General features: G+C 32.6%; 1 protein-coding gene across 1 annotated transcript; it reads left to right on the forward strand.

Moving 5' to 3' along the window:
• Positions 1 to 5,551: 5,551 nt before the first annotated feature.
• Positions 5,552 to 9,948, forward strand: LOC125814864 (uncharacterized). The gene is made up of 2 exons (XM_049494317.1): positions 5,552 to 6,626; positions 8,356 to 9,948. The coding sequence occupies exons 1-2, from the start codon at positions 5,955 to 5,957 to the stop codon at positions 9,661 to 9,663; spliced, it is 1,980 nt and encodes a 659-aa protein (XP_049350274.1). The 5' UTR covers positions 5,552 to 5,954; the 3' UTR covers positions 9,664 to 9,948.
• Positions 9,949 to 10,947: the final 999 nt, after the last annotated feature.

Here is a 10,947-nt window from a genome sequence, read left to right on the forward strand (position 1 = left end):
AAATGAGACATGGGAAGGGTAAGGTAGTGGTGGCCTTGAAGGCCCTCTCATGTATCTCCGCAATAAGCATGCGAGCAAAGTCGACCTCAAACTCACCAACTAAGGCTTCAACCATAACTACGCCATCCCATGTAAGCATATTATCTGCCTAAGTAGGAGACACATGGTTCTGCACTAGCAACCAGAAGAATTTGGCCACAAATGTTAAGATGGCCTTCTTGATACCCAAGCTCGGGGTGCTTACCCACTCGGCATGCTTTCCATCTCTAGCAAGATGACGGGCTAACCAACGTAAAGATTGGCATTCCTCTAAATTTTCCCACTCCGAACAATATCCATGCGATAGTCGAACTCGGTCGTGTTGATAGGCAAAGTGTGACCTAGACTGTAGAGGAACCTGTGGAGAATGGTCTCTGATATGTCAACTGAAAACCCACGCACTAGTATAGCCGTGAGTAGAGGTTGGGCGGCGAGCTTGGCCCGTCTATCAATCGATCCTTTGAGGGTGGCGGCGTAGGAAGCATAAAACTCACTAACTATCTCCTCACTGAAGGACCCTGGGCTATGGGCTATCCTATTGCACATATACCTCTGGAAGAGAGTGTGGATATCGAGCATGGTATGAAGGTTACCTATGAGAACTCGGCGCTCCTCAGTGACTAGTCGAGCCATCTTGTCCTTCTCAGTCAGCATGTGAGCATCTATGTATATCTGGTACTGGCCACATACACACGATCTATTGGGCTCCCTAGGAACTGGTGTAGGATTGGTATTCGGGGACACTGGGATTTCACCCACACTAGTAGCCTCGGAGGATGAGGCGATGATGCCATTAGAGCTGGAGCCGGAGATGGAGCTGGAGCTGGAACCTGATGCGGACTCAGAGCCAGCTGGTGAACCGATCAGTGTATCCCCCTCATTAGACTAAGGGCAGTGACTACGTCGGCTTGCACCTGCCGGGCTTGGTTCCGTGTGGTGCAGTGGGAGATGTCCTGGTAGGAGGTGGGACATATGCAGGGTGAGTCTCCACATTAGTAGCCCCGAAAGGATGATGCGACTGATTTTGACTTTCCATTCGCGGTGTAAGTCGGAGCTTGTTTGGGGGCCATAGTACATGTACAAGCTTAGTTAGTACCAAAAAAACAAATAACACACTCGAAAATTTTTTAGAACAACAAACGAATGAAAACCAAAAACCACAAATATTCTGGGCAGTAGTTGAACTACTGACCCACAGTGGGTACCTATGGTCCGTAGGTCCCCTCCGTAGGTTAGAGTACCCAAAAGTTGGGTCTCTGATGTGAACCACGAATGTGCATACCTACATTTTGTTTAGTTGGGCCATTTGCCATGTTCTGCTGTACTTTCCCAATAAATAAAAGAAATAAATAGGACCATATTGAGAATATCGAAGTGAAAAAATGACGATAGATCAAATAAGCAGAATAGGTCTTGGATTTATTTCCTTTAATTTTACATTAATGTCTTGATTGTGATAATTTTATAATCATATTAGAAAATCCATATAAATTAATTTGTTACCCCTCTTTCATGCTTGAAATGGATTCTATCAAAGAAAATGGTTAAATATTGCATAGTGAATACATTTCATATTTAATTTAATTATAAATTTCAAATTTAAAAATTTGAATTTGAAAAAAAACATTCTTACCTTCTAATTTTTATTTTATTTTTTCTAACGTAGATTACATTTTATTTATCGAACTTCAAAGCAGATATACCTTCGAGATTTAAAAAAAAAGTCTTTGAAAGTTAACAGTAGTTGTTGGTGGGTATTTAATTATCATTATTATTATTATCTGTCTTGTCTGACTTGATTCTAAAATATATATTCGTCCCTGTAACTTTGTGTGAATGAATATGTCCAAATAAAGATACTTTTTTTAAAGAAATAATTGATCTCAATATAAGTTTTGACAGGACAGCTTTTTCATGCTTCTATTAATGATAATTAATTAATATTAATAAATGATTAAATGAGGAAGGGAGAACTAAACACATGATTTTCATTAATTAAGGACTGCCAAATGCAAAATGGGAAAAGTAAAATCATAAAGCAAGATAGAAGATATTTATTACATTTTGAAATTAATTTATGAAAAATGATCAAATATACCTTTCAATTTTGTTATTTAAAGTTGGCATGTCTTTCGTTATAAAATTAGCTCGTATGTACTCTTATCATTATAAAAATGACTTACATATATCTTTTTTCATCTGACAAGAATGAAAAAAAAATATTCTTTAATTTATCTTTTTGATTTTTAATTTTAAAAATTTCATATAGGGGTATATGTGATCCTCTAGCAAAGTTCAAGAGTATATTTAATTTTTTCGCACATGAATTATTTTTTGATTTCTTTGATTATTATTATTTGAGTTTCTTATTCTTATTCTAATTTATTTTTTTTAGTGTGAAAATAAGAGAAATTTAAAAAAACAGAAGCATGAATGAAGAAAAAAAATATTAAGAAAAATTTAAGACTTTTTTTTTTTGTGGCTATGTTGTAATCTTGTTTTTGTATTTGTAAGATAATTTGGAGTATCTGTGATAAAAAAATTCAAAAAAATTGACCATCAAAGTAATACATTTAATTAGCTTGAATAAAAAAATATGTGTGAGAATGATCAAATATTTCTACATGAATTTTTTAATAAAAAATTTTAAAAATAATTTAAAATTATTTTTTCACTTACACTAAAGAGAAAAGATATATGTAAGTCATTTGTGTAATAGTAGGAATATGTGTGACTCTCATATCAAGGGATATATTAAATGACAAATTTTAAAAATATATCAAACCCTTTTTTCTTTAATTTATTGTGAGAAAATTATACTATCAATTTGTTTAAATTTTTGTGATAGATAATCTATCTTATTTCTCAAATTAATATATAGGTCTCTTTTCTATGACAAATAGTCCAAAAGATATTTTTCTTTTACATGATTGAGCCATAAAATAATTTCTTTTTATTTTTGGAATGAGAAATAAGATAGATAATCTATCTTATTTCTCAAATTAATATATAGGTCTCTTTTCTATGACAAATAGTCCAAAAGATATTTTTGTTTTACATGATTGAGCCATAAAATAATTTCTTTTTATTTTTGGAATGAGATTAAGATGTGAAAATAAAAGAGTGGAGAGACTTATGATAAGATTGAATGAACTTGTGAATTTACCACCACTAATTATTGACCTTCAATTTTGGTATTGAATAAATATTATAAACCACCAAAAAAAAGATACGTGTGGATGCATATGTCCAAATAAAAGATATTGGATAATTCATAAAGAATTGTTTAATTACATGAGGAATTAGGAAACTAAATAAAGAAAAACGAAATAATGAGAATCGATTTTCATGAATAATCACTAACTTTTATTTAATTGCAATTTGCATGAATTTTTCTTTTATATTAATATTTTAACCAAAAAAACATCAGAGTTGAGTAGCTTGAAGTAACAAAAAAAATAGTAGAACAGACTTTCTATAATATTTAAGTAAAGTTGAATGACTTTTTTATTATAATTTTTAAAATTAATTTGATGTAAATTGTAATAAAATAATAAATGATCATTCATAAATTAACGCAAAATTGTTTTTTCATTCTTAAGTTAGTTTTGGTTTTCACATATTGGGTTTTTTATTTTTGGAGTGTCAGAAATATACAGATAGAAAACTTAAAAAGTTTTTCACAAATTTTCTTTCATATCTAAGGATGACATATTCCACTTAGGCGGAAATTTTAGTAACTCAAATGATTGACTACTTAAACTCTCACCTTATTGGTAGGGTTCGACTCCCTCACATTTCACTTACGTCTGTGATCATGCATAAATGGGTATTCTTTTGTATTATCTCCGTTCACTTTTAGTTGTCATAATTTTCTTTTTTAAAGTCAAACTATAAAAACTTTGACTAACATTTTATGATATATTTTTTCATCATATTGATATACAAAAAATTGCAATTTATAGTAAAGTCATATAGTTTTTGAAAATCTAAATTTTTTATTTAAAATATAGAATTAATGTAATCTAATTCAACTTTAAAAATTAGTCAAATTTACTTTCAAAAAGCGCAACATGACAACTCAAAGTGGGCGGAGAAAGTATATTTTTAGTTAAATCTGCACTTCACAATTTTGAATAAGTCTAAAACATGACACTCCACAGATATATATGAGATCATGAGTAAATGGATTTTATTTTTATTTTTTTCTTCTTTTTTTATATAATTAATAGGAGGATGTGGCAAAAGGTTGTTGGATAATGGATTCAAACTCGTAAACTATGATATAATTTCAAATTATAAATAAATATTGAATTGTTTCGTTGAAGACGAATGCGTTAATGTCAACTTAGTTAATATCGAATCATGCAATATTATTTAGAATTGTAGACAACTTATATATAACATTACACGGCATGAAGCAATAAATATTATTAAAATTTAGTATTTTTTTGAACAATTCATCAAGAAAAATACCATATGGTTTGACTCGAAAATATATACTAATATAACATAACATAATATGAAAATTTATTTCCTATAAAACATGAATGTGTAGTGTTCTATTATTATAGAGGATATATGCTAAAAGAGAGATTTGATTGTATTTCAATTAAAACCAAATTGAATTACTCCTTTCGAGTTCCGATCCATACATAGTTTTTCATTGGTTTTAATTTGTATGTCTAGTTTTAACTTAATACAATATTTAAGAAAGTAATTTTCTTTTGAATTTTGTAAACCTTAAATGGAAGATAAAGAGTTGTCAATTTTTATTTTTTTAAAAACGAACTAAGAAGAAAAATAAATAAATTGCTTAAGATCACAAAAGTAAAAAAAACATTTAAATATATTTTACATATATTTAGTTCAATACATAGGAATCAAAGATCAATCTTATATACTTTCTTAAATTTTATATTAAATCAAAACCAGATACACAAATTAAAACAATAGGAATAATAAATTAAAAAATTGAGTACTTATTATTTTCCTAAAGTATCATATATTGTGGAATAACATTAATTTGTCCAACGATTGAAATTGACAGGGAAAATGATATATACTATATTTATTATAAAAATACATAAGAAGAAGCTGTGACTTGTTCTAATGGTGGCACTTAAATAAAGAACATTTGCATCCACAAAAAAGATAGAAAAATATTGAAATCCCAATAAACATTGCACATAACATTATTATTTATTTCTCTTTTGGTATCCAATATTCATATTAAATATTTTCCCTTTAATGTTCAATATTTATATTGAAGTATGATTACATCTAATTTGCGTCTTTAAAGAAAACGTTCTTTAACAAAGACAATTTCATACTCAATATACTCAAACTTAAATTTGAGACCTCTAATTAAAAATAAAGAAATTCATAGCATTATGAATGCCTGTCAATTGTCATGCTATAAATGATTTTAGTACTATCCTATTAATTATGGCTCATAATAATAACTGAAAAAATAAGAATCTTTATAAAATACTATTGAAACTTCCCCCTGTCTTTCCTTTCTCTTCTCCAAAATTTATCTTTTTTTCTTGTGTGATCCACTGACCCCATCAAAATCATGTGGCTTTGTTCCTTTTGTTATTATCTGCAAACAAACCATAAAGCTGGCACCTTTTTTCTCTCTAGTTTCACAATTTCTTGAAAAATTTCTAAACTTTAGATCCCAATATTCACATCTCTTTTTGTGCATGATTATTATTCACTTTCCTTTTTACACTTTCTGTAAGATGCTCCTTTAATCTTTTTTCTTTTTACACTTCCTGTAATTTACCCAACTGTGTGATTTTCTTGGATTTTCCAGAAAGTCTGAAAATGGGATTTGCTTAATTGTCATAAAGGTTGGATTTTTTGGTTTGTTAATAGTTGAAAGTTGAGTGCTTTACTTTGTTGTCAAAATGCCTCCAAATTATTTTCCTTTGAGATGGGAAAGCACAGGGGATCAATGGTGGTTTGCTTCTCCTATTGATTGGGCAGCAGCAAATGGTCATTATGATCTAGTGAGGGAGTTGCTTCACTTAGACACTAATTTACTCATAAAGCTCACATCTTTACGTAGAATAAGAAGGCTTGAGAGTGTTTGGGATGATGAAGAACAGTTTGATGATGTTGCAAAATGTAGGTCTGAAGTTGCTAAAAAACTTCTCTTTGAAGGTGAAACAAAGAAAGGACATAATTCTTTGATTAGAGCTGGATATGGTGGTTGGCTTCTTTATACTGCTGCTTCAGCTGGGGATGTGGAGTTTGTTAAACAATTATTGGAAAGAGACCCTTTTTTGGTGTTTGGTGAAGGTGAGTATGGTGTTACTGATATGTTTTATGCAGCTGCTAGGAGTAAAAATTCTCAAGTTTTTAGGTTGTTGCTTGAGAGTAGTAAAGGGGAATCAGCAGAAGAGGTTTCTTCCACTTTTCAGTTGGAATTGATGAATAGGGCAGTTCATTCTGCTGCTAGAGGGGGAAATGTGGAGATGTTGAGAGATATTCTTGGAAATTGCTCTGATGTTTTGGTTTATAGAGATGCTCAAGGATCTACTCTCTTGCATTCTGCTTCTGGTAGAGGGCAGGTTGAGGTGAGTTCTACAGTTTGCCTTTCTATATTTTTAATCTTGAAAATTTTCTATTTACATAAATATTACTGACTGTTGGAATGATAGAGACTGATACGGTGGGTAATCTTAATAGCTTAGTTGGTTAGTTACCTGAACTCAGGGTTCGATTCCCCACCTTGTAATCCTCTCTCCGTTTCCCCTTCCCCTACCCTCAATTGAAATAGAACAAAAAAGAAGGATAAGAAGAATAAAAAAGATAGAAACTGATATGAGCTCAAACGGAGTGTCATGGATAGTGAGGATTCATATAGCCAACACTAACTTGCTTGGATTTGAGGCGTAGTCGACGTTGTTGTTCTTGGAATGAGTGTGACTCAAATAGACCTGGATAGATGTAGAGGATTTATAGAGCCGACCATAAAGTATCAAATTGAGTTTGAGTCTTGCTTCAATTATTGTATATTTGTTATTTCTCCTTGTGTTTTGCTCACCCTCCACTGTTTATGTATTTGTATTGAAGAAGCCTCTAATTCCCATGTCCTTCTAGCTGTTACCATTTCTAGAAGGTGCTTTATTAGATGAAGAACTTTTAAGTCAAAATTGTGATTTATCAGTTTGATTTGTAGTAGATCAGATTCACTGAGAAATGAATTCATATCCCAATTAATGAGTAGTAGATTATTTTGGGTAATTTTCTTTGAGAACCTTTTTTCTGTTGTATCCCAAATACTGAAGAAATTAAATCGAAGAATGTGTCGGATGTTAAGCATGGAGTGTGCCTTTCAAATGAAACTGCTTCCATGTAGCCCCTTTCTTCTGATCATCTTACCATAAAATAAACACTGTGCTATAGCGGTTGTTTGCTTAGTTCAATACTACTGTTTTAAGAAATCAAAACGTTGAAAGAGTGAAAGTAAACTCATCATTGACATGTTCCAATCTTAAGGGCTCTCTAAAAAGTTGTTGCTCTGGCTAAAGCCAACCGACCTGAGGTTATATTGTAGGATATTGTGGAAACATGAGATATTACGAATCGTGGACAATTCTCACTTCAGTATAACATGCCAAGCTCTTTATCCTCTTACGATGGTTGACAACAGACTATTTAACTCTTTGTTGTCCAAAAGTTTTGGATCTCAGTTTATCATTGGTCACCTTTGTTTCTTCATGCAGTTATCTGTACTGTACAGTCTCTTCAATGTCCTACTCCACAAAATGAGAACTGAAAGTGATAACCATTTTTCCCGAAAAAGAAAAATATGATAGTTATAACGCACATACTTTTCATCCAATAAGGTTGGGCTACCTTGTCCTTTTAAGTTAGTTTGGGAAGATGGAACATTTTTTAAGAAATCCCAACATTGTCAGCCATATTTCGCCTTTATTTGCTGCTGCTGTGATATAATCTGCCCTGTGACTGAAACAAGGTCATTTACATCCCCTGTCAGCACTTTCTTAAAGATAAGCATCTAAACAAGTTTGCAAGACTTCTTCGGTTCAAGATACTCCCTTTTTTTAATACTCTACTACCAGTTTGGTATGAAAAAGCACTTGCGTTATATGATTGGTTTAGCTATATTGAGTGAGTAGTTGATATTTCACTGAATTGAATTGTTCTGGACTATTAGCTGTCTAGTTTGATCATTTCTTTCTCGTTATCGTTAGCTTTAACTTGATGTTGTCTAGAACTGCCAGATATTTGTTACTTTTGATGGTTGAATTGAATTTAATCTAAGTTACTGCTTTGCAGGTTGTTAAGAGCTTACTGGAAAGGTATGACCTTATCAACTCCAGAGACAACCAAGGAAACACTGCACTGCATGTAGCTGCTTATAGGGGTTACTTAGCAGTGGTGAAAGTTCTTATATCTGTCTCTCCTTCATCTACCACATTGAGAAACAGTTATGGAGACACGTTCCTTCACATGGCTGTAGCTGGCTTTCGGACCCCAAGTTTCCGCAGGCTGGATCGACAAATGGAGTTAATGAAACAGTTGGTACGCGGGAAAATTATAGAGATTGAAAACATTATTAACATCAGGAACAATGATGGTCGAACTGCTCTTCACTTGGCTGTAATTGAGAACATTCAGACTGATGTTGTGGAACTTCTCATGACTGCATTTTCAATAAATTTAAATATCCGTGATGCTGACGGAAATACTCCACTGGATCTCCTCAAGCTACACCCGCAATCTGCATCTTCTGAGATATTGATTAAGCGCCTCATTTCAGCTGGAGGAATTTCGAATTGCCAAGATCATATGACAAGAACTGTCCTAGCTTCCCACCTGAAGATGCAGGGTATTGGAGGTAGTCCTGGTGCCTCTTTTAGGATCCCCGACGCTGAAATATTTCTGTATGCTGGCATTGATAATGCTTCTGATGCCAATAGTGATTGTGCCAGCACAGAAATCGCTTCGTGCTGGGGTGAACCGAGCCCTTGCCATTCTGCTGCAGGGTCAAACTCATCAAACAAGCTGAGCTCAGTTAACAATGCTGCTAGACGCTTAAAATTTCTTCTACGATGGAAAAGGAAGAAAGAACGAAAAGAAGAAACCGGAGTCTTAGAAGACAATATGTCTGTAGAATCTTACAGACTGTATTCTGGCTTTGGACACCAGCCAATTCCTCTTCGGCAAAGATTCTCGAGGATGTCATCACTTCCAAACAACAAAAGAGTGCTCCCTGTCCAAAACAGTCTTCCAAGTCCATCCACCAAAAAGAAATTTGCAGCCGGGCTGATGCAAGGTGTTATCCAAATGACACCACAGTCATCTTATGGATCACCATCGAGCGCTTATTCTGAATCTTCCTGGTCATCTCCAGTGGTTGTCAACAAAGAGAAGAGACTGGATTTTGGCAACACGAGCGGAGGATCCTCTAGCTTAAAAATGTCAAACAGTAGGGAAAAGTCGAAACTATCACGTAAACATGGCTCCTTCAACATGAAGTTAATGAATCAGTACTTCTGTTTCGGAGCTCAAGGCCTCGCTGTGGAAAGTTCTGTTAATGGTGCACAACAAGATCAGCATCACAGGCATCCAGTGGTAGCATGAGTTCCAATATTGCTACATTTATTCTATATGATGTCATTGGACATAGCCTATGTACCTTTAGTGGTAAGATCTGCGTACACCTTACCGTATGTTGTTGTTGTTGAAGTCACTGGAGATATACATCCATCCTGTAAATAGTTCTAAGTATTACAAACTTTTTGGATGGTCCAATCCCTTTTGTCTTGTATGTGTTTTATTTAGGTGTGGTCAGAAATTAAAAGTTGGAGCAAATATTTGTAATTTCTACTCAAATAAAAAGAGCATGTAATTTCTTTCTTTGATTAACTAGTTTGAAAAGAATGTAAGTAGGAGAGCCATTCTTCTTCTATTTCATTTCTAAATTTGTCTTTCACTAGGAGTTTTTGATGTATACTCTTTTCAATACTGTAGAATTAACAAACTTTCCAATTTTGTAAATCAAAACAATACTAATATTATTGGTCACTACTTTAGTTTCAACAAAACAAATTACTCTACTAATTTAAAATTAATATAAATGGAGTATAGGGATCATTGCATTGCATGTAGGAATAAAAATAACTACATCGTTGTGGTGTAATAGTGAGATTGTTCCATCCTTAATCAGAGGTCTGGGGTTTGAGCCCAGAACCATGTAATCTTCTTTCTTTCAGTTATGTTTTCTTATTCAGCTTTAAATTAGTTTGTGTGTGCGCTTTATAGTTGTGTTCGAAATTTTTAGCTTTATGCAATTTTCGTCCTATGATTAGATTAGATTAGTTTGTATGTTTAAATTTGTTCCAGTTTCACAAAAAATGTGTTGAAATGTTTGATATTGGCTATTATGCTTCCTCTCATTTATGTATCTTCCCTCACGATCTTATGTTATAGGATTTATGTGACTTATATTCGTGGCATATTTATTGGGATATTATTTTCTACATAAATATATATATATATATATATATATTTATCTTCATATGATTAAAATTTGAATGATAAATTTGGAAGTGTGTATAGCGGCACATATTTTAAGTGTCTTGATTTGTTTTAAAACCGCTAAAATTTTAAACTGTATCAATTTGAAGAACTTAATGTTGTTTCTCTTATCATAATGTATCTTATAAGTAATCTTAGATCACAATTATTATACTATGATTACTTTTCTTAATTATAGAGCATCGTGTGAATATATATACCCATTTAAAAAAAAATATATCAAATTCTAACATTTTTTTTAAACATGGTAATGCTTATCTATTTACTCTTTGCTTATATCAAAAATATTTAATGTAGAAAAAGTTACACTTGATTTGGTCCCTCACA

The sequence above is a fragment of the Solanum verrucosum genome, unplaced genomic scaffold, assembly GCF_900185275.1.
Source record: "Solanum verrucosum unplaced genomic scaffold, falcon-dt-bn FXZP01000085.1, whole genome shotgun sequence".
Taxonomy (NCBI): Eukaryota; Viridiplantae; Streptophyta; class Magnoliopsida; order Solanales; family Solanaceae; genus Solanum; species Solanum verrucosum.